Raw genomic sequence first — 24,549 nt, 5'->3', positions numbered from 1 at the left:
GCTGGCCTGGGAAATTTCAATGACCTCCAAATAAACTGGCAAGAGCGAATTGAGTTTTTGCAATGTGTTCAGGACTCCTTTATTACCCAATATGTAAGAAGCCCAACAAGGGAGGAATCACTGCTGGATCTAGCAATGGGAAATGAACGAAAGCAGATAAGAGAAGTAAGCGCAGGGGAACATCGAGGCACTAGTGATCATAACATAATATGGTTTAAACTAATGGTTGAGAAAGACATAGGTAAGACAAGGAACAAGTAATAGATTGGAAAGAAGCTAATTTTGAAGGGATGAGAATGGAACTAGGAAATGTAAACTGGAAAAAAAAGTTTTGATAGACAAATAGATAGAACAGCAGTGGGAAATAGTTAAAACGGTGATCAATAGAGTTCAGGAGAAATATATTCCACTAAAAAACAAGAGCAAACTAGCCAATAATGAAACACTATGGATGAATAAAGAAGTTAGGGTAAAATTGAAACTAAAGAACAAGGCATACACTAAGTACTTATACAATAAAGGAGGATGATAAAAGGGAATACGAAGAGGTAAGGAAAGAAGTAATTAAAAAGCAATTAGGAAAGCAAAGAGGAACTATGAAATTAAATTATCAAAGAATATAAAAACAAATAGTAAAGTATTGCACAGACACATAAATAACTAAAGAAAACTCAAGATAGGGATAGGACCATTAAGGGATGCACAAAATAAACTCACAGGTAATGACAGTGAAATGGCAGAGATAGTGAAAAGTTAATTTGCATCAGTATTTACCAGGGAGACTAACAAGGTGGGCATCACATTGGAAGAAGAGATCAAAAAAGATTTATAGGCATTTAAGACAGAAAGGGGGAGATAATTCATAACCTAGTCAAACATAGAGAGGTTAAAACCCCTGATCCAGATGGATTGCATCTGAGCAAATTAAAAGAGGTTAGGGAAGAGATAGCAGAGGAACTATTACATATATATATATAATAAATCATTAGAAAAGGGAATAGTGCCAGAGGACTGGCGGACAACTAATATTATTCCTATATTTAAAAAGGGAGATAGAATAAGTTCCAAGAACTATAGACCAGTTATATAACATCGGTGGTAGGAAAGATAATGGAATTTTTACTCAAAGATGTAACAGAAAAACATCTGAAAACAGAAAATACAATATAATAGAGTAGACAGCATGGATTTCAAAAGCGAAGGTCATGCTTGACCTACCTTATTTAATTATTTGAAGAAATAACAGAAAGAGTAGACAAGGGTAATGCAGTAGGTGAAATATATTTGGATTTTCAAAAGGCCTTCGATAAGTAGTAGATTCATGACTACGGTCAGAGCATGTGGAGTCAGGGGACAAGTAGCAGAATGGATAGCAAGTTGGCTACAGAACAGAAAACAGAGAGTGGGAGTTAAGGGTAGCTACTCAGACTGGTAAAAGGTGGGAAGTGATATTACACAAGGATCAGTGCTGGGACCACCATTGTTCACAATTTACATAAATGATTTGGACTTGGGAATCAGAAGTACAATTTCAAAATTTGCAGACGATACCAAATTGGGGGTATTGTAAATACTGAGGAAGACTGCAACAAAATACAAGAAGTCATTAATAAACTTATAGAATGGGTAAGTAATTGGCAAATTAATTTCAATATAGCTAAGTTTTACATTTTGGTAAGAAGAATAAAGAGACCACATACTGCTTGGATAAGAAGAGTCTAAATGGGATAGAGGAGCAAAGGGATCTGGGGTTACAAATACACAAATCACTAAAAGTAGCGACACAGATTAATAAGGCCATTAAAAAAGCAAATCAAGCACAGGGGTTCATTTCGTGAGGCAGAGGGATTATGTTAAACATTTATAGAACCTTGGTTAGTCCACACTTGGGGGTACTGTTTTGATTTGAGGTGTATAAAATTATGAGGGGCATAGATAAAGTGGAAAGAAAGGACCTATTTCCCAGAGTGGTAAAAAACCAGGGAGGCACAGATTTAAAGTAATTGGTGGAAGGTTTAGGGGGGATTTGAGGGGAAATTTCTTCACCCAGAGGGTTGTGGGGGTCTGGAACTCACTGACTGAAAGGGTGGTAGAGGCGGGAACCCTAACCACATTTAAAAAGTACTTGGATGTGCACTTGGGATGCTCTAACCTGCAGTGCTACGGACCAAGAGCTGGGAAGTGGGATTAGGCTGGATAGCTCCTTGTTGGCTGGCATGGACACGATGGGCCGAAATGGCCTCCTTCCGTGCTGTAAATTTCTATGATTCTATGATTCATAAGAATATAAGAACATAAGAAATAGGAGCAGGATTAAGCCATTTGGCCTTTCGAGCCTGCTCCACCATTCAATGAGATCATGGCTAATCTTCTGCCTCAACGCCATTCACCGGCCCTATCGCCATATCCCTTGATGACCTTACTAGTCAGAAATCTATCAACTTCTGTTTTGAATATACTCAATGACTGAGCCTCCACAGCCCTCTGGGGTAGAGAATTCCAAAGATTCACCACCCTCTGTGTGAAGAAATTTCTTCTCATCGCAGTCCTGAATGGCCTACCCTTTATCTTGAGGCTGTGGCCCCTGGTTCCAGACTCCCCAGCTAAGGGAAACATTCTCCCAGCATCCATCCTATCAAGCCCTGTAATAATTTTGTATGCTTCAATAAGATCCCCTCTCATTCTTCTGAATTCAAGCGAATACAGGCCTAGTTTACTCAATCTCTTCTCATACGACCGTCCCGCCCTCCCAGGAATCAATCTCGTGAACCTTCATTGCACTCCCTCTATGGCAAGTATATCCTTCCAAAATTGTACACAGTACTCCAGGTGTGGTCTCAACAAGGCCCTATATAATTGGAGTAAGACTTCTTTACTCCTGTACTCAAATCCTCTTGTAATGAAGGCCAGCATACCATTTGCCTTCCTAATTGCTTACTGCACCTGCACATTCACTTTCAATGGCTCATGTACAAGGACACCCAGGTCCCTTTGAGCATCTGCATTCCCCAATCTTTCACCATTTAGGAAATACTCTGCTTTTCTGTTTTTTCTACCAAAGTGGATAACTTCACATTTATCCACATTATATTCCATCTGCCATGTTCTCGCTCACTCACTAAGACTGTCGAGATCCCCCTGAAGCCTCTTCACATCCTCTTCACAACTGACACTGCCACCTTGCTTTGTATCATCAGCAAATTTGGAAATGTTACATTTAGTCCCCTCATCCAAATCATTGATATAGATTGTGAATAGTTGGGGCTCAAGCACCGATCTTCGCGTTACCCCACTAGTCACAGCCTGCCATCCTGAAAAAGACCCATTTATCCCTACTCTTTGTTTTCTATCTGTTAACCAATTCTCAATCCATGCTAGTATATTACCCCCAATTCCATGTGCCCTAATTTTGTTCACCAACCTCTTGTGTGGGACCTTATCGAAGGCCTTCTGAAAATCCAGATGCACCACACCTACCGGTTCCCCTTTGTCTACTCCACTAGTTACATCCTCAAAGAACTCCAATAGGTTTGTCAAACAGGATTTCCCTTTCATAAATCCATGTTGACTTTGCCCAATCTTACTATTAGTTTCTAAGTGCCCAGTTATTGCATCATTTATAATAGATTCCAGCATTTTCCCAACTACTGATGTGAGGCTAACAGGTCTGTAGTTCCCCGTTTTCTCTCTCCCTGCTTTCTTAAATAACGGGGTTACATTTGCTATCCTCCAATCTGCAGGAACCGTTCCAGAATTTATAGAATTTTGGAAGATGACAACCAATATGTCCACTATTCCAATGGCCGCCTCTTTGAAAACCCTAGGATGTCGGTCATCCGGGCCTTGGGATTTATTGACTTTTAGTCCCATTAATTTTGCTAGTACTGTTTTTTTACTAATAATAATTTCTTTAAGTTCCTCATTCTCGTCACACCCTTGGTTTTCTCGTATTTCTGGGAGTTTTTTTCTGTCTTCCTCTGTGAAGACAGAAACAAAGTATTTATTTAATTTCTCTGCCATTTCCTCATTCCCCATTATAAATTCTCCCGTCTCTGAATGTAAAGGACCTACATTTACCTTTGCCAGTCTTTTCCTTTTCACATACCTATAGAAGCTTTTACAATCCGTTTTTATAAGGTGTAAAAAAGATTCGGATGGATGATACCAGAAATTATAGGATATACTTATCAGGAAAGGCTGACTAGGCTGGGGTTCTTTTCTCTAGAAAAGATAAGGCTGAAGGGTGACCTGATAGAGGTCTTGTAATGATATTTGATAGAGGTGTTCACAGAAATCACAGAAACCCCACAGTGCAGATAGAGGCCATTTCGGCCCATCGAGCCTGTACCGACACATATCTCACCCTATCCCCGTAACCCCTACACCAACACATATCCCACCCTATCCCCGTAACCCCACGTATTTAATCCCCCTAACACTAAGGGTCAATTTATCATAGCCAATCAACCTAACCCGCACATCTTTGGACTGTGGGAGGAAACCGGAGCACCCGGAGGAAACCCACGCAAACACGGGGAGAATGTGCAAACTCCACACAGACAGTCGCCCGAGGCCGGATTTGAACCCGGGTCCCTGGCGCTGTTCATAATCATTAAACGGTTTGGTAGGGTAGATGTAGAGAAGCTGTTTCCACTTGTGGGGGAGATCAAAACTAGGGGGCCATAAATATAAGATAGTCACCAATAAATCCAATAGGGAATTCAGGAGAATCTTCTTTATCCAAAGAGTGGTTAGAATGTGGAACTCGCTACCACAGGGAGTAGTTGAGGCGAATTGCATGGATGCATTTAATGTGAAGCTAGATAAGCACATGAGGGAAAAAGGAATAGAAGGATATGATGATAGGGTTAGATGAAGAAGGGTGGAGGAAGCTCATGTGGATCATAAATGTTGGCATAGACCAGTTGTGCCGAATTGCCCGTTTTTGTGCTGTAGGCATTCTATATCGTTATCATCTTTCATTTACAACTTTAACAGAAATAATAGTGAAGAAGGAAGGGATTTGAAACTCTCTAAACTGTTGTCTAAAATGACCTGAGACCTGCTTGGTTATGTCTGTTGGCAACTGGCAGCTGTTTCTGTACATGCATTGAAAATGAACACTTCATTATACCACATCAGCATTCCCAGGGTTCAGGCTAACCTGTCATCTTTCTCTTGCCAGTAAGAGGTAATGTGCTGCATGTTCTTTGGGGCCACAATGTGTGTGTTTTCAGAGCAAAGACAAAATTATTCAGTTGGAGGATGTGTTCATTGCTGGATATAGTTCTCCATCACAGAGTGCTGCACCGATGTCCTTGTCTGCACACCAGCTCTCTTCATATCAGCCACCTCTTCTTCCTCATCTTCTTCCTCTGTTTCTACACCTGCTTGGGCCCCCACTTCGTCCTGCATGGTAATCTGAATGGTAAGATTGTGTAGCATGCAGCAATGATGATTTTTGTAACCTTTGCTGGACTGTAGATTAACACCTTGCCTGAGCAGTCCAAAGAATGGAATTGCTATGTCAGTATTCCTATGGTGTGCTCCACAATAACTTGGATTGTCTCATGGGGCTCACTGCACTTACGTTCTGCTGCTATGTTGGGGGTGGGGTGTTCTAGTTGGGATCATCAGCCATGGATGCAAACGGTAGCCCTAGTCTCACAAGAGTCATCTGTTCATTCTCTTGGGATCTTCAAATAATATGGGCATCATGGACTGCTGCATAATAAAAGCAACTTGGGTGCTGTCTGGATAACGGGCATGAATGCGTACTATCAGGATTCTGTGATTAGATATCACTTGAACATTTATGGAATAGTATAGTTTGCAGTTAATACAAAACTCAGAAATGTAGTAAACAGCGAAGGGGATAGTAACAGACTTCAGGAGGACACAGACAGACTGGTGAAATTGCCAGACACATGGCAGATGAAATTTATCGCAGAGAAATGTGAAATGATTCATTTTGATAGGAAGAATGAGGAGAGACAATATAAACTAAATGGTACAATTTTCAAGGGGGTGCATGAACAGGGACACCTGGGGGTGTATGTACACAAATCTTTGAAGATGGCAGAACAGGTTGAGAAAGCTGTTTAAAAAGCGTACTGGATCCTTGTCTTTATTAATTAAGGAATAGAGTACAAAAGCAAGGAAGTTATGCTAAACCTTTATAAATCACTGGTTAGGCCCCAGCTGGATTATTGTGGCCAATTCTGGGCACCACACTTTAGGAGGGATGTCAAGGCCTTAGAGAGGGTGCAGAGGAGATTTACTAGAACGGTACCAGGGACGAAGGACTTCAGTTATGTGGAGAGACTGCAGAAACTGGGGCTGTTCTCTTTACAGCAGAGAAGGTTAAGGGGAGATTTGATAGAGGTGTTCATAATCATGAAGGGTTTTGATAGAGTAAATAAGAAGAAACTGTTTCCAGTAGCAGAAGGGTCAGTAACCAGAGGACACCGATTTAAGGTAATTGGCAAAAGAACCTGAAGTGACATGAGTACAAAAAATGTTACACAGCAAGTTATCATGATCTGGAATGCACTGCCTGAAAGGGTGGTTGAAGTAGATTCAATAGTAACTTTCAAAAGGGAATTGGATAAATTCTTGAAGGGGAAACATTTGCAGGGCGATGGGGACAGAGCAGGGGAGTGGGACTGATTGGATAGATCTTTCAAAGAGCCATCACAGGCACGATGGACCGAATGGCCTCCTTCTGTGCTGTATCATTCAATGATTCTAGCATCTCTTCTTGTTCATGTACATATTAAGGTTGTTTGATCTTTTAATTTTGTCCCTCTGCATCCCACATCATACCAATCTGAGAGGACAAGATAAAGGCTAGCACCCTGGCATCTCCTCTTTAATCGGCCAGTAGGAGCTGTGTGAGACTGGCCTGCAAAGATTAGCTGTCTGAAATTTCCTGTCTTGCTGTGGGGAAGAGCCTGGCTTCTATTCAATGCTTGCCCATAGCTTAGAATTTATGAGGTGGGGATCTGTAGATGCAAACCCATACCTAACTATTCTGTAACACAGGACTTTGGAGCTCTATTGCTCTGCTCCAAAGTGCCACTCTCCAAATATAGACATATACTGGCCCAGAAATTTGGGTCGGGGGCTTCCCGCGGGTGTAAGCCCCTGACCTGCACTTACCTTGCGAGCTGTAGGGCCCCGTGGAATTCCGCTCCGGGGCTTGGCCCAGCTGCCGGCGCGCTGTGCTTGCGTGTCCCAGGGGCATAGTTAGTGCGATGCGTCCCCTGGGATCACGTGAGCCATGGGCAGCCAATCGGAGGAGGGAAAAGCCCATTCATAAGATTGAGAGGTAGACCTGTCAAAACTTATAAATACTACGGGCCCAAAATAGCAGTAAACCTTCAAATACATTTTAAAAAAACATCACACTTTTTAAATAAACTATAAATTACATTAAATAACTATTTTAAACAAAAATTTAAATTTTTGAATTTTTTTTTAAAATATTATAACGGGGCTAAAAATAAACTTACCTTGCTTTAAAGTATTTAAAAATAATAAACCTGTGGAAAAAATGTTTTAATTTTAATTAATTGACCACTTACCTTGCAAAAAGCAGGCCTTACGCCTGCTTTTTAAATGTGTAAATCCTGCAGGCTTACCCTCCCGGGAAAACCTGCAAAAAAAACCTAAGTTCAAAGCGCACGCGTTCGACCTCTGAACCTCTTCGTTCAGAGGATCGGAAGTGCCGGTTTTCCGCGCATGCGCAGTGCATGCAGGAAACCGGCAATTCAATTTGGCCTACCGGTGAGTACCCCGTGCGTACTCACCTGGGGAGAGCCGAATTTCTGGGCCACTGAGTTTGAGAACTTGATATATTCCATTTTTCATGCCAGTTTATTTTAGACTGCTCAGACAAACTTAAATTTATTCCTTTAAAAAATGTCAGGAAACAGTTACCTCCTTATTTTCATGAATGCCCTTTAAAAAGTAAACTTCAGTGATGCTTTTTCAGAGCATGCTAGATATTTATAAATACTGTTTAAATGTGATCTGTATCATCAAGGGTAGGGATGTAGATCCCTTTAGCTGCTATGATGGGCTTTAAAATTGCCCTTCTACCGCTCAAACATGGGCTTGAACCCAGTCTAGACAGAGGAGGTGGAAGTCTCTCTCCTCCAACAGTTAAACACTAAGCTCGGATGATTTAAGGCCAGTTTCCAATGAATGTGAATCCAGGAAGGCTTTCACAGGACAGCCTTTTATTGCAGTACCTGTAGTATGAGCATTTCTTGCACTATCTATCCTGAGATTAGGGTTTATGTTTTTTACAGGCATTATCCAATACATTTTTAACTTACATTTTTAGACTAATTTTTGCACACATCAAATTGAGGAGTGTTAGCACTGGTGAAACAGTTCTACTTTGGCTACCCATTGTGCACATCAGACATTGGGTGAAACTGCCTGAACTCATTTGAAATGACCCCTATAGCCATCTGAAGAGACTTATGCTTTTGAGGTTCAACTTCAGATATTTTTCTGGGGTTTAGAGTCTCAGACCATTCCCGTAGCCGACTCCGTGTCGCTAAGATCCAGAGAATTCCTTTACCTGCCCAATAGCTAGGTAGTTTGGGGCAAGCTCAGAGATTGAACAGAAAACACTCATCACTATATTTTAACCGACTGACCGTATCACATCACCTCATTTGATGCAGAGGATGTTTCCCCTCGTGGGGAAATCTAGAACTCGGAGGCATAGTTTCAGAATAAAGGGTCGCCCTTTTAATACTGAGATGAGGAGGAATTTCTTCTCTCAGAGGGTCGTAAATCTGTGGCAGAGCTGTGGAGGCTGGGTCATTAAATACATTTAAGGTGGCTTTGAGCCCAAGATCAGCCATGATCTTATTGAATGGCGGAGCAGGCTCGAGGGGCCAAGTGGCCTATTCCTGCTCCTATTTCTTATGTTCTTATGATCTTCCTCAACTTCGGAAGGCAGCAGAATAAACATCCTAATATCCTTGGCCTAGACTATAAACGATTGAACAGATTTATAAACAATAAATGGATGTGAGCAGCAACAATGTCGTGCTATGGATTTACAGCAGTTACAGGCTTAAATATCTCTCTATTTGGAATAGCAACATTTACAGTGACTGTGATAATCTTCATTGTCAACTGGACTTGGCAAATGGTCCCTGAATATTAATCTTAAGTGCAATTTGTTGCTGACTATCCATGGCATGTCTCTAGCCTATCTATATCCCTCTACTGGCTTCAGGTAGACTACTTAATTAGAACAAGACAAGCTGAAATATGAGATTCAAGTTCTGAATTGCAATGCTGCCATGGAGCCTTGCCAGCTGACAGCACATATTGGGAAATCAGGGGCATGTGGCCTACAATTCTCCATCCAAAATCATCTTTACAAATTGAAATATGAATGACTTAATTGCAAGCAGAGCTGCCAATCAAGTGTATATTCAAAGAAATCCATAGAATGCTTGTATTTGAATTGGGTGCCTTGCCCCTCCTTTGGAATTTTGTTGTAGATCTATCTGTTTTGCAGTTATGATGTATTAAAACAAACTGGGCCATTTCGTTTGAGTGAACCTGGTTTTTACCCATATGTGCCCTCACAAAAAGAAAGAAGCTGTAGAGAAACGTGCTCTATTTCGGTCACAAAGGCTGGGATTTTCTGTACCTGGGCGGTTCGGATGCGGGCGGTCACCGTGGCGGGTTGCGACCCCGCTTCTCATTCCATCTCGCTCCCGAGATCGACTTTCCATTAATGGGGCCTATTAAGGCGCCCTGCACGTTACCCGGTCCAATTAAATGGTGCGGGTCTGATGACGTCATCAATGATGCAGGATATTTAAAGGAGTCATGGCCACATTGCATTTGAAGGTTCATCTAGGAATGGGCAGGTACCACACTGCACAATTGGACTGCTGCAAAGAGTGCCAGACATGACTGCACAGAGACAGAGGGCTGCACCCAGTTTCTCCAATGACTCCCTCCATATGTTTGTGGAGGGAGTCAGACCACGCAGGGATGTCCTCATCCCTTCCAATGGGCGGAAGAGACCTTCCCAGCAGACCAAAGACGCCTGGCTCCAAATAGCAGAGGAGCTCAACAGAAGGGATGTAGTCAGGAGGACCTGGGTGCAGTGCCACAAACATTTCAATGATCTCAGTAGATCAGGAAAGGTGAGTATAAAGCCATACTCAACATCATCCTGCTGAGCCTCTCATCACATCCCCATCACTCTGCCATTCCTACCCTACTCCTGCACATCCTTACTCATTGCCAACATACCTTGCGCGTCCACCCATCCCTCTCTCTCTATCTATATTATCACATCCCCATCTAACACCCCTCACACTCAGCCTTATCCTAATGCAATCATACCAATTAACAGCACACAAGGAGGCCACTTGGCATCAACACCCCACTCCATCATAGTCACCCTCTAAAGATGTAACCCATCCATTCCTTACACTCATTCCATCACTCTCACTCAACCTTCTCTTCTTTCCCTCCTTGCAGGAAAAGAGAGCCCATAATAAGAGGGAGAGAACCGGAGATGGGCCTCCATCATTAGTCACCTTACCAGCAGCAGAGGAGGTTGCCTTGGAAGTGTCAGGAGTCACAGAGCAGCTGGAGGTGGGAGATGGAGAGAGAGGAACATCTCAGCAACCTGGTGACAGAATTACATCTCATACAGCTACATGACATACAGCAGTCACTCATATGGGGACTGATGTCAGCAGCCAGTGAATGTTCATTATGTGCATAATGGTATCTGTACCCATTCTTCAAATGACATATCTAACTCATCTCTTTACTCTCCCACAGGTCCATCAAGAGCCCCCGTCCCCACTGTCCAAGAGGAAGAGGAAACTGACTCCTCAGAGCAGCCACCAGCCTCTGAGTGCGCAGCGTTACCAGACATGAGCGCACCCAGCACCAGCGCAGATACGCACACCTCGGTGGATCCCACACGAGATAGAGTAGTGTTGTCACCTGGTGTCTCACAAGTCACAAGTGAGCAAGAGCAGATGGTGGAGACAGGGACAGCAGTGGAGACTCCTCGCTGGAAGGCACAGGACGCTCCTAGCTCTGCTCAGCTGCATGCAGACGCTGAGCCTCGGGGCCATCCTGAAAGAGGGCGTTCCTGGAGGTGCAGCAAGAAGTGCAGGAGGCTTTGACAAGTTTTTCGACCGCGATGTCTGCAAATGTCCAGAGAATGGAGGAGTCCATTTCCAACATGAGCACCACCATGTCGCAGACGACTGCAGGCTCTTCTATGGAAAGGATGGCCACCTGCATGGAGCAGCTAATGCAACACTCACAGGGGCACATGATATCTATGGAGAATAGATGTCAGGCGCTCATAGACCTCCTCTAGGAGGGGTGCCAATGTAGACATGGGTCCTCATGGCCCCACTGCTGTGCAGCAAGGTGCTCTTCAGCTCCTTGCTAGCAGGGAAGTGCAGATGGCCCATGAGAGGGATGATGGTGAGAGGGGACATGGAAGTGTGGTCTCCTCTCAAAGCACTCACATTTCCCCCCCATTGCCCCCCACCCCTCAGTCAGAGCCCCAACTGGCTCCCCAGATCGCGATGGCTGAGTCTGCCCCTGCACAGTTGCAGGAGGAGCAGACATTGGCAGGGCCCTCACAGGCTCCAAAACCCAGAGGACATCTGCCAAAAGTGTCTATGCAGTCGCAGCAGGGAAGTGAGCAGGCTGCCGCTACCTCTGCTGAAGCACCTCGTAGAAGCATGTGGAAAGGAAAGATGAAACACAAGTAGATGCACAAGGGTAGTCATTTGTGTGTTTTATTAAATGTTTCTGTAAAAATTCCGTTACTGTGCTGTCACAGATAAAAACCTTTATTTTCACTACTGTCCGTTCATGGACAAATTTGTGTGCAGCTTTGGAAGTGGCTTAGTGAGTTGGAGTGAATGGTGGGACATAATGTTACCTCCAGCAATGGTGGTCAGTGTGAAAGGAATGGCTTGGTCATTGTAGGGATGCTTTATGGTGTTGCTGTGGGGTGGTGCGAACCTGGAGCAGCATGTTGCAGCATATAGAGGTACTGCATAAAGTTAAGTAAATCTGGACATGATGAGTTCACCCCTGGCCTCCCGGGTAGCAATATGCTCGGGTGCTGGTGGTATCTGGATGGCGGGTTCCTCCTCCTCCTCTGAAGGAGAAGAAGAAGAAGCTGTGTGCTCAGTATCTTGCTCCTCATGCAGCGCTAATCCTCACTGCTGCGCTATGTTGTGCAGGGCGCGGCAGACCACGACGATTCTGGAGACCCTGGCTGGTGCGTACTGAAGGGCTTCTCCAGATCTGTCAAGGCATCTGAAGCGCATTTTGAGCATGTCTATTGTCTATTCTATTACACATCTGGTGGAAATGTGGCTATCTTTACATCTCTCCTCGGCTTCAGTACCTGGCCTCCTCAAGGGTGTCATTAGCCACGTCTTCAGTGGATAGCCCTTGTCTCCAAGCAGCAAGCCGAAAAGTCTGTTTGGAGGAGCAAATTGCTGAGGGAGGGTGGACTGGCACAGGACGAAGGAGTCATGACGGCTGCCAGGAAATTTGGTGCACACATGCATGATGCTCTTTCTATGATTGCAGACGAGCTGCACATTGAGGGAGTGGAAGCCCTTGCAGTTGACAAACACTCCTGGTTGATGATGGGATGCCCTGATGGCCACATGTGTGTAGTCGATGACGCCCTGCACCCATGGGAAGCCAGCCAGAGCAGCAAAGCTGAGCACCCGCTCAGTAACACTGGCTTCATCAGTGGCAAAGATGATATAATCGGCTGACTTGTCAATGTGGGCATCAGTGACCTGTGTGATGCATCTATGGGCAGCTGGCTGCGAAATGCTGCTAATGTCCGCTGCAAATCACTGGAACCTGAGGCTAAGATGTTGAGGGTGCTGGTGACTTTGACAGCCACTGGTAATGCGTGTCCACCTGCTCCTCTGGGCTGCAGGTCTTGCTATAGCAATGTGCAAATGTCAGCGACAACCTGGCGCGATAGCCTGAGCCTGCTTTGGCACTGCTGCTCTGTTAGTTGAGGAAACTCATCCTCTGTCTGTATACCTTGCATTGGGGGGTATCGCTTCCGGCGCGACGCAGCCCTGTGCTGCAGCCCTCTGTTCTGTGCAGCATCAGGTGGTTGAGGAGAAGGTTGGTGGCATTGTTGTTGGTGCTGCTGGTGTGCCTGGTGATGCTGGTGTTGGGGCTCATCGTGGTCCGATTCTGAGGACCATGGTGAGACAGTATAAACAGCACCCATGCTGATGGAATAGATGGCAGGTCAAGTAGAGATGACACAAGCAATCTGTCAATGGTGTGATAGGTTCTACCAATGAGGTGAGAGTGGATGCTGACTTTGCTGGAAACATTTGCAACCTCTAGAAAGCTAAATCTGTGCTGACAGTACAGTCAGCAACAGCATCTGCCATAGGAAAGTGATCAGCTGTCAGGTGAGAGTTTTTATTGTACTTTTTATGCTGTGCACTAATGAGGGGGATCAATGGCCACTCAACTTCCACCTTAGGTTCACAGATGTGGTTCCGGAGCTGCATGATTCCTGTGCTCAGACAGGGAAATTTGAAAGGTAGGGTTAATAAGGCGCTTAAGGGTCTGACAAGTACCTAATAATGATTTAAATTAGCTCGCCTGCCTCTGCCATTCGGGTCGCTGCTGCACCGGCAAACGCACTCAAGGGAAAGGCCCGTGGGGGTGAGATGATGGCGGCTTCCCGACCTGCTGCTAGATATTTCAAATTTCCCACCTGACCCACCTGCAATCGCACCCACACGGAACCCAGAAAATTCCGGCCAAAGGCTTTCATCATACTCAGATCCTAGAAATGAAAGAGCAATGTTCCCCAACTATATTTATGTGTAAACAAACTGCACTGCAGGTGACAATGACCTATATTTCTGTTTATCTTATTTTTAAAATCTGAATTATTTAGAATGACATGGTATTTTGTGAATAAATATATTACATTCAGTTAAAAAATATATTTTAAAAAATTATAATAACTTCACAGTATTCAGAATTTGGCACTAGTAGGGGCACATCACTGGTGCATTCAGAATGTCTGTAATTAGTATTAAGGCATACTGTTGAGTCAGTGCATAGGGAGTTCTGAACTGCATGTAACCTCTGCTGTTCCTGAGCAGGTATTGTATGATGCTGCGAGATGTACTGAGGGATAAATCTTTCCTTGTCCTCTTTGCCACTACCATCCTTCAGCTTAAGCATACAATTCACCCTCAAAAAAGTAAATCCTGTCACTAATTAGATTTAGTAATGTATATGAATTTATTGTATGTGAAAGTCCTTAAAATATTTCTGATATGATAATTTTTTACAGTAATGTCAGTCTTTATATTTATTTTTAAGGATTTGTTTTAACCAATTCATGTAAAATAACAGATTTTTTCCCCTCAGGTTTTGTTTTCAGGGTTTGAAATTCTTCCCTGTGGGCACTATTTGGGGCCTTTTCAGAGCAGCCTGACTGAAATCAGGAATTCAGTGAACTAAAGGATCAAACCGATCCCCCACACATCTCAGCTCTGAAGTGCTGTTCTACAGCATCACAATTCCCCGAATTTTGCTTGAGAAACATTTCTGTTTTCTGAGGGTCGAAGACATAATGCTGAAAGTATGTTGGTTTCACTTGTGATTTCATTGTGTTAATGAGACCACTGTGGTTCCCTAATCATTTGCAGCCATGAGGAATGCTTAAACTGACTTGCAAAATCAAGCCTGGGTCAGAATAAGGTTATATTTCATTTCTGTAAAACTAATAGCATTAATTCCACTATTCTAAGTGAAACCAGCAAGCTTTTTTTTACTGTGCTAATGATAGTGGTGACCTATCATATTTTCCTGATTTTTAAATATTTATCCTTTTCTGTTTGCAGTGACTAAACATGGGGAAATAAAAACACAGGAGCTAATTAAGACCGAGGCAGTTTAATGACATCCTAATGGATACATTTTAATTCTAATGAGCTTTCAAATGAATCCTAATGGCATTATTTCTACATGGCAAAGCTTAAAACCAAAATTTTTTTTTGAGCAGTTTACAACGCATTAACTAAAATACTTTCACTTCTTCTGCAATAATTGAGGGAGTGCTATTCATTTAACTTTTTTTAATAACATGACCTAACATGCCTATTTTGATTGTTAGATTGTAATAAGCTGAACTACAGTGAACATGCTGAAAGGCACATTGTGCAGCATCCCAAAGTTGTTGCGTAATTTAAACATTTCCCAAAATACAGGTAAGTGTTCCCATATCTACAGGAAATTGCTGCAGTTTGGAAAAAAGACAAAGGTACAGCAGTAAAATAATGACACTTCATAATCCACTGGGAAATGAAAGAGAAAACGAGGCCGATTTCCTGAGCACATTGGATTACCTGGGTACTGCACATAGAGGAAAATAGGGCGGGGCAGCTTACACGCCTGTAGGAAGCCCACCTGATCTTCCATTCAATGGGAATTGCTGACATAGGGCATGGAGCGCTCCCAGCTCTATCCCCTTGGGGTCACTACCTTGTAATGGCCGGGCGGAGGTACTTCTCTGGCACATCTAGGTCCCAGTCAAATTCTATGCTTTTCTGCTACACTCTGCTAGAGTTGCAGTTATCTTGGGAGCAGTAGGATGTTCATCATATTTAATGAAAGGATGCAAGCTTTTGAAATTATGTCTTCTGTTCACCTATCATTCTAAGGCAATTTAAACTGCATTATCTGTTCAAAAGGCTGCTTCAACGTCCTTCACAGCTAATGCACTATAATAACATGACAGTTAAATTGCAGATTTTTAACATGTTTTTTCCTGTTTTCTCCAGCTAGCACCCTTGCTGAGGTACAAGGGTGGTTGGTGTAGGATAAAGCTTCATCTAATTCTGCCTCAACAATGAGCCGAAACAGCATTTTCAAATGGACATTCATACAACACCAGTGTGACATTTCCAATTACCGCACCAGCCATCCTATGGGCTGATCAAGTGATATTGCCAATTTAGTGCCAATTAGTGCAGAATTATGGGAAATTTTCTTTCTGTAGACCAGTAATTGGATTGAGGCTGCATAACAACAGAAGAAAAATCAGAAGTGCAAAAGAGCTATTTGGCTCATCAAAGCTCATCCCTGTAGTACAGTAAGTTTCCCATCATGGTATCTGATCGTATTTGGCATAACCCCAATATTTTTGCCTCTTGCGAGTTTGCCCAAACATAACTTCACCAAAAACTTACATTTGTACACCACTTCTCCTGACCAGAAAGGGATCTCATCAGTGGCGGCTGGTGACCATTTTGACAAGTGAGGCACACGCTATAGATGTCAAGCCACGCCAACTTGTTACCATGGCAACATGCCTTCACACATGCGCAATCAAATACATCATTACAAAGTGATTCCTTTAATCTGTTGTAGTCAAACCTTTTGGAAATATTTTCTTGCTTTTTTGAACCCTATTATATCACATTGAAGAAACAGCATTTCAGAATCCCAAATAATTCACCCAAAGCACCGAGGGATTTGGTGCTTGGCCTTCGTTCTCGAGTGATTTCAAACTGAATCTCTCTGTTCTTAAAGGGGAACGAATAAACAAAAGGCGGTGGTGAGTGTGAACTCAGTATAAACCCACGCACCCTAACTGGATACAGGCTCTGGAAAAAAAAGGAAGGAGAACCTTGAGCCACAGGATTTGCCAGGAAATCTGATGACCACCTCACAGCATGGCATTGCACACAACCCAAATGTGGCAGTGCCTCACTTGCCTCACATGATGAACCATCTTTGGGTTTCACAGCACTTTACAGACCAGAAGACAAGAAGTGTGATTAATGAGCAGAACAGAGAGAGGGGTTCAGAGCAATGTTCCCTGTAATTTTTTTTGTTGGTGCGCAGCCCCTTTAACTGGCTGCGCGGCCTATTTAAATTCTCGCACATGTGCGGTTTCTCCCATGTAAAAGCCATTGAGCAGCCTGTGCGGGACCTCCAGACCACTGCACGGCCATGCAGCTTAATGCGAACGTTGGTTGACAGTAGTTGGGGGAGGGGGAAACAGACAGGGATATGGATCAAAGGCGAGTAAATGGAGTTGAGGTACAGATCAGCCATGGACTGGCAGAACAGGCTGAAGAGGCTATCTGGCTTACTTCTGTTCCTATATTTTATGAAACATGGTTGAAGATAAGCATCTTTAAGAGGCTCTTGCAAGCAGAGAGGGAGTTGACAAGGTAATGTGTTCAAAAAGGAGTTCCGGGGGGAGGAGAATAGTGGTTGAAGGAGCGGGTGTTTGAAGCAGGGAACATGGCGTTAAGTCAATGTTAGATGAGCAGAAGTTGTGTGTAAGGATGCATGGCTGGAAGAGATTGCTGATGCAGGGAGAAGTGAGGCAATGGAGAAATTTGAACATTAGGATGGGGATCTTGAAGTCAATTTGCTGGAGTACAGAGATCCATGGATCTTAGCAAGAATGAAGGGTTAGGTCGTGGAACATAAAAGTGGGGATTCTGGCACAGATAGCACTGGAGAAATTGAATGTCAAGCTATTAAACCATTGGTAAGGGTTTCGGCAGTGGAGAGGGGAAGGCAGGGGTGGTGATAAGCAATGTCTTGGAGGTGGAAAGGGGTGGCCTTGGGAACTGATTGGATGTAATGGAGGATGCTGGGGTCAAGCAGAATGCTAAGGTTCCATACCTCTGGGTTTAGCCTGAAGTGGCAGCTGGGACTGGAGACACGTGTTTGTGGGAGCCAAGAGAATGGCTGTGATTTGCTGACATTTAGGTGGAGGAAGTTAAGGCTCATCCTGATCTCAAGAAAACAAGAAGAGCCAGGGGTTCTTTGCGTAAAGAATTTTTTCCTGCTATCTGTGCTCAATTTACTTTTCACTATTTCCATTTATGTCCTTTGGTCTTACTCCTTGGAATATAATTGTCTTCTTTCTAGCCTGTAAAGCTTAAGCTTCTCTAACCTTCCCGTACAACTTTTTTCTGTACTCTATCAGTGCAAGAATATCTTTTTGTGGCATGTTGACCAAAAGTGAATAAATTATTCTAAAGACACTTTTAGATGGTGCTCATTTAGTTTGTATACCAGGAACCTGGGTCCATGAGCCCGTTCCTGGTATTTACACTGTTAAATCTAGCTCCCATATCCAAACCCAGGTTTCTTAGAGCCATAGAAATGATAAAAAGGAAGCCATTCTGCCCATCGAGCTGTGTCAGTACTCACTCTTCAAATGGAGATATCTATTCTTAATGTGTTGGAAGAATGGGCCATGTTTGGCAAATGATGGTTAACCTAGAAAGGAGTAGTGTTGTGCATGTGGACAGGTCAAGTGCTGAATATACTTACACCCTACAAAGAAGAAAACTAAAGCCACTGGTGAAAGAAAGAAATCTGGGTCTTTTCAGTGCATCACCCTCTAAAGGTTCATGACCAATGCCATGGATCTATAGCTAAGGAAAACAGAGTTCTAGGTTGCACTCACAGGACAATTCACTACAAAACAAAGCATACCATTTTGTCTTTGTGCAAGACCTTGGTTAGGTCTCAGTTAGAATACTGTCCCGTTTTGGTATTCTCACATGGTGTGGTATATAGCTCAGAAATGGTGCAGTGGAGGGTCACAAGATTAATTCCCAGTTTAAAACACCTTAGTAACTCAGATGGGCTCAATGTGCTGGGTCTGTATACTTTAGAAATGCGTAGACTCAGGGGCAATTTGATCGAGGTTTATAAAATAATGAAGGGACTAGATTGTATCTATGTGGACCAATTATTTCAACATGGAGGACCAAGGGTCATGTTTACAAGTTATTTGAGGGCACAACTAGGTTGGATGTTGGGCGGTTCTTCTTTTCCCAGAGAATAGTGGACCTGTGAAACAGGTTGCCAGTTCATGCGGTGAATGCTGATTCTCTGTATTCATTCAATAGAGAGCTGGACCTGTTTCTGTCCAGGGCAGAGATCACATTGTACAAGAGGTAGTTATCCTGAAATTTAAATTAGGGTCTTGTGATCTCCTGAACTAGTTTTGATAGCCTAAAGTGGTTGGAGGGGAATTTCCAGATGTTATCCCTAATTGGCTCAGGTTTTTGTCTCTCTGGGTGGGTGGGGAGTGTTTGTATTATGATGCACTTGACATCACAATTATATGGGATAGGCTAGATGGGCCAGTGTCCGTCATTTTTGTATGATAAGTTCTAATCCCATTTTCCTGCCATTTTTCTGCATCCATTTATATTCTTTCTTTTCAAATACTTATCCAATTCCATGTTAAATGGTGTTACAATATTTGCCTCAATAGCCATTTGTGGTACAGAGTTCCATGATATCTGTTGTGAAAAATGTAATTTAATTCCTTCCTAGTGATAATCCTGAGTCTATATCCCTTTGTTACTGACTTGCCAACCAATTGGAACAATATTTCATTATTTACCCTCTCATAACTTTCAGAAGTTTGAGTACCTTTATTAGATTCCCTGTAACCCTTTCTGTTCCAGAGCAAACAGTGCCAATTTTTTGAGCCTTTCTTCATAACTATAACCTTTGGTATTATTCTTGTGGATATTCACTGTAGCTTTTACGTGATTTTATTATCCTTCCTATTCTGGGTGTCTGGTACTGCATGCAATATATTAACTGTGACCTGACCAATGCCCTGTACAAATTTGATATCACTTCTTTGCTCTTATGTTCAAAGTCCCCATACATAAAATTCTGAATACTATTTGCATTTTATGGCCAAGAGCAACTCAATAATCAGAGCAGGTATCTGAGCAGCCTGACTCTACCTCTGCTGAAGCCACAGGGGTTGCACTATGGAGAAGCGCTGGGAAAAGGAAGAGTAAAGATTTGTGGTTGCAGAATGGTATGCTCGTGGGTGTGTTAGACATTGTTATATTATTAAGTTTCTGTTGTGTCTTTGAAGCATATAAATATTATTCTTCTGCACCACTTTTCCGCCTTGCCCATTCTTGGTTGCTGGCTGGCAAGTGGCCTTTTCAGTTGTCTGATGGTGGCCAGGAAGACGTGAATTGATGGCGACCAATAGGGGGATGAAGTGCCAACCTGGGGAAGCTGCAATACAGGACTACATGCAAGCTAAAAAGCGGAAGCAGCATGCTATAGGCAGGGCGAAGCGATCCCACAATCAACGGATCAGATCAAAGCTCTGCAGTCCTGCCACATCCACTCGTGAATGGTGGTGGACCATTAAACAACTAACGGGAGGAGGAGGCTCCATGAATATCCATAATGAGCACTATGATATTATACAATGTAAGAAAATAGGTCCTTTTTTCCAAGACATAATATAAGTATTATGACTACTCAAGTGTGACTATGAAGCAATAATCTTATCAATGGACTTGGATAAACCACGGAGCAAAGCCCAAGCAATCCATAATAAACATCTGAAATCACGAGGGTATCTACAGATATACCGACAATCATCATGTAATCACTTCAAATTTATCAAAAGGTATTCCCCAGTTTATTATCAGAAAATAATGCAGTCAATGAGTTTCTTATCCTTTAAACCAAGAACCCTTTTAACATTTTATTATCACTTTGCATGCGCAATGAACACAAAACTCATTTTCACAAATTTAGCCAGATTCAGCTCTTCTCAAGATCTCACTGGATTTTCCCACAGTAACATCACAAAGTAGTTCTCATGAGCCCAGAAAATGTGGCATATGCTTCCTGCAGTACAACTAACAGTTTATCTTAAATTAGTTTACATAATTCTTAAACAAAAGTCAAGCATCAATAACAAGTAGTGAAGGTAATGCATATCATTTGTGGCAACTAAACTGTCACAGGGACTGACTCTTTCAGCTGCCAATTTGATTAATATGTTGGTGATATTATGGGACATGTTTAATGCATTTACATCACATTCCTCTTTGTTATTTTATCAGTGGTGTTAACTTAATTAAAATGAATGAGTTAATGCCGGTATAAAAATAATGAACAGAGGAACGTCATGAATTTGTTAAGCATGAGTATGCTGATATCACCAACAGTCATTTCTAGACTATAAACCTTTAGGGGGCTAAATTCAGTTGATTTGCGCCTCCCTAAGAGGGTTAGGGTTAGGGTTAGGGTGCAAACGGGACGCAAATCTACTAGCGCCTGGGCGTAGCACCACAAACGCCTCCCATGAAATTCAGCGGCTGTAACATTGGGTGGCGCCCCCCCCGACTTACCGCCGGACGCTATGTCCGCCGGGGTCAGGGGGCCTACCTGCGGCCGGGGCGGCACTAATTAAAGGGGAGATGGCGGGCGGCCAATTTTGTTGCTGGCCGCCTGCCAGCACCTGCCCCCGTTGCTGTCCCCGGCCCCTGTGAAGCCCCCCCGTGGGGTGCCAGCTGCTCTCCGTGAGCCCAGCACTCCTCTTGAGTAACGGGCTCGTTTGTCAGCACTCCCGATCCCTGATGGCCCAGCTGGGCACTGGGACATGCTGCGCTAGGCCCCTCCCCTTTAATAAGGGGAGGAAGGCCTGCAATACTGCTGCGCTACCTCGAAAAATCGGCCGCAGGTGCGAACGCTTTCGGGGCGCTACCCAATTTTTACCCCTTAGGTTCTTCAAACAAGATATTTTACATTGTAGTTAACAACAGGTATACTTACAGTACTTTTAGCTGTTGCTAGGGAAAGCACATTGGTGATAAAGAAACATGTTCTGCAGGGTGACATTTTTCCCACAACAGCAAAAATATCAGTCCCTTTTCTCGGGGACAGTGTTCCTTATCACAGAGGGTTTTTCATAGTAATTGCAGACAGTGGGGGTGATTTTCATTTTGGGCGTAGACAAGCACCTATCCGAAGAAGTCAGCATGGGGCCCATGCCATTTTTGTGGCCGGAACGCATTTACCTTAATACGATGAAATGCCAGCACAAAACATGTTCCTCATAGGGTGGCTAATTTTGACGAGCCTGCAGTAGCGGCTTAAATGGAACGGGTGGAAACGTTGGGAGTGAATGGAAGCACAAGCTTTGAGGAGGAAATCTTTAAGCTTCAAAGCCCACAAGTGACTGGCATAAAAAAACTGTGGCAAAACCACATCTAGTTTTCCTTGACTGCAGCTGATGATTCTTTTAGTGCACATTTTGGGAGAGATACATTAATCATTTGTTCAATTCACCTAATGCAGGCAGATATAGAAGAAGCAGTCAGTAAAGGCTTGTGAATACTCACCAGTCTGTCCAGACTCGTGCCAGCTGCTGTAGTTGGACGCTCCTCAGGGCTGTAGGACCTGAACCTTATGTTAAAACTATCTGAAATGGAGCGTGTCAAACGCCCAGCTGGCATTGGTTTAGGCTGGCCACATCCTTGAAAAACCTACAATAATTAAACAAATAGAAATGTTTCAAATTGCTTATCTTCGTTCATCCTTTTTCTATAGCAGAATCTCAATATTCTGGTCAGTGAGCTAGTTTTAGTGACCAGCTTCCTTTTTCATTAAGAATACACTGAAAAGTAAATGATTTTATAAGAACATCAGAAGTAGGAGCAGGAGTAGGCCATATGGCCCTTCAAGCCTCTCTGTCATTCAATAAGATCATGGCTGATCTTTGACCTCAACTCCACTTTTCTCAATTCCACTTGATCCCCATAGCCCTTGATTCCCTTAGAGTTCAAAAATCTATCGATCTCTGTCATGAATATGCTCAGCAACTGAGCATCCACTGCCCTCTGGGGTAGAGAATTCCAAAGATTCACACTTTGATTGAAGCAATTTCTCCTCATGCGTGTTCATAGTTGGGATCCATGGAAAAAGATCTCGTCATAAAGTCATTGTCCTATCAAATCTTCAGATAAAATGCTGACTTTGGAATCTAGTTTCAAAGCTCCAAATTTGAATTCTCTGAAGTTCCACGAGCAGCCACCATAGGAACTAGATTTCAATGGTGAGCATCATCAATAGGTGAGCTGGATATATTTACCTACTACAAGATTGACAGGCGACTGACCATCACTGCCAGGCCACCAAATACTTGGCTTTGCACCCACAACTAAGTTGTTAGCGAAAATGGCTGCAAAAAGGTGCGAAGGCAGTCTTTTGCCAGATGGTTGGCTGTTTGGCGGTGTCACTACCATTTCTTTTTTTTTAAACCCATCTAAAGTAGGTGTGATGTACAACTGAACTGATTGGTTTAAATTGTGATTTTTTTTTAATAGATAAATTTACAATAGATGAGTTGGGTATTCTGTACTCATCTGCAAAAGGCCTGATATTTGTTTCTGACATTGAGAGCAGGTAAAGATGAGCAGGGCTGGTTAAGGTAAAATATATATATGTTTTGAGGTACACATCCTTCTTATTTAAGTTATTTCTCTTCCCCTTTTTCCCTAGACTCTCCGAGTCACATACCATTGCAGTGCAAAAGTGAGTGGGAGACCTGTCACTGGGCCTCTACTCAATGCCACTGAGCTTAAGGAGGCTCATGACAGGAGCTTAGCGATGACTTTCACTCCGACTTTTCCCTTTCCCTAGGATTAAGAGTTGAGCTTCCGTCCTGCACTTTCTCACAGCAATGCAGCCAAAATCAGGAACCAACTCTTAATGAAAAAAATATTTTAGTATTTGTATTCAGTTTCTACAGTTCATTAAAACCAGTGAATCAGACTTCTTCGGCATGGGAAGAAAACTGTCCATTAAATAAACAGTAGCTTAGTGTGTTTGTGGACTAATGCATTAAATAAAGCACCACTGTGGAGGAATACCTCCTGACGCAAAAATTACAAGGAATAATTCAGACAAGTACAGTGCCAGGTAAATGCTTTCCCAGTTACTCAGCTTGATAACTAGAACCTATTCAGAACTCATGTAAATTCATTCACCAAATCCAGTCACTAAACTTTAAAGGCAATTTACTGCCTCAATGGGCAGTTTCCAGAAACTTCTGTTCCGAGGAAACCTGTTCCAAAACACTGCCATATCACAGTCAAGTTGGCCATTGAGAAAGGTTTTGCTGCAGCTGACACTATAACTACTGCAGCAAAAACATTTTTAATATTTAATCACACTCAATTTTAGTTAAAATAGAGGTGTGAACAGAATTTCAGTAAAAATGTGACAATTTAATCCTGTCAATGAACTTGTAATCACAGACCCTTCCAGTTATACACAAGATAAAATGCCTTTCAAGACACTTTCACAACTCTACCTTTTAATCAGAGCAAACAAATCCCAAAAAGGAATAGAATACATCTTTGATTATAGCTGAGGAACTAGTCAGTGAGGTAGGAAAGAAGATACAAAGGGCCAGAGGCAGCAAAACAAAAGGGAAAGACACAGCTGCAATTGAAAGTTTAATGTGCTGAACTACTTGCAAGCTGCTGAGAAGCTTCAATTTGTTGCTTAATGATGTGAGCATCTGGTCCAAGTAAAACCTTTTTATAAAAGTTTTTATTAAGTCATTTTTTTTTCAAATTTGCATGTACCAGCCATGAGCCACACACCCATATATAGAAACATAGAAGATAG

At 42.9% G+C, this 24,549-nt stretch overlaps 1 protein-coding gene across 1 annotated transcript in view; it reads right to left on the bottom strand.

Annotated features, from left to right (window-relative positions):
- The window catches only part of LOC147111518 (glypican-6-like), a 1,374,066-nt gene that overhangs the window by 80,423 nt on the left and 1,269,094 nt on the right, over positions 1–24,549 (bottom strand). Inside the window, exon 6 of the mRNA XM_085998560.1 lies at positions 22,257–22,400. Coding sequence (XP_085854686.1) covers positions 22,257–22,400 — 144 coding nt within the window. The remainder of the gene's footprint in view (positions 1–22,256; positions 22,401–24,549) is intronic.

This window comes from Somniosus microcephalus, chromosome 10 (assembly GCF_052327205.1).
Source record: "Somniosus microcephalus isolate GS21.2 chromosome 10, FLI_Smic_1.0, whole genome shotgun sequence".
Classification (NCBI taxonomy): Eukaryota; Metazoa; Chordata; class Chondrichthyes; order Squaliformes; family Somniosidae; genus Somniosus; species Somniosus microcephalus.
The sequence above is the reverse complement of the archived record's forward strand: the minus strand, read 5'-3'. Positions and strand labels throughout refer to the sequence as shown.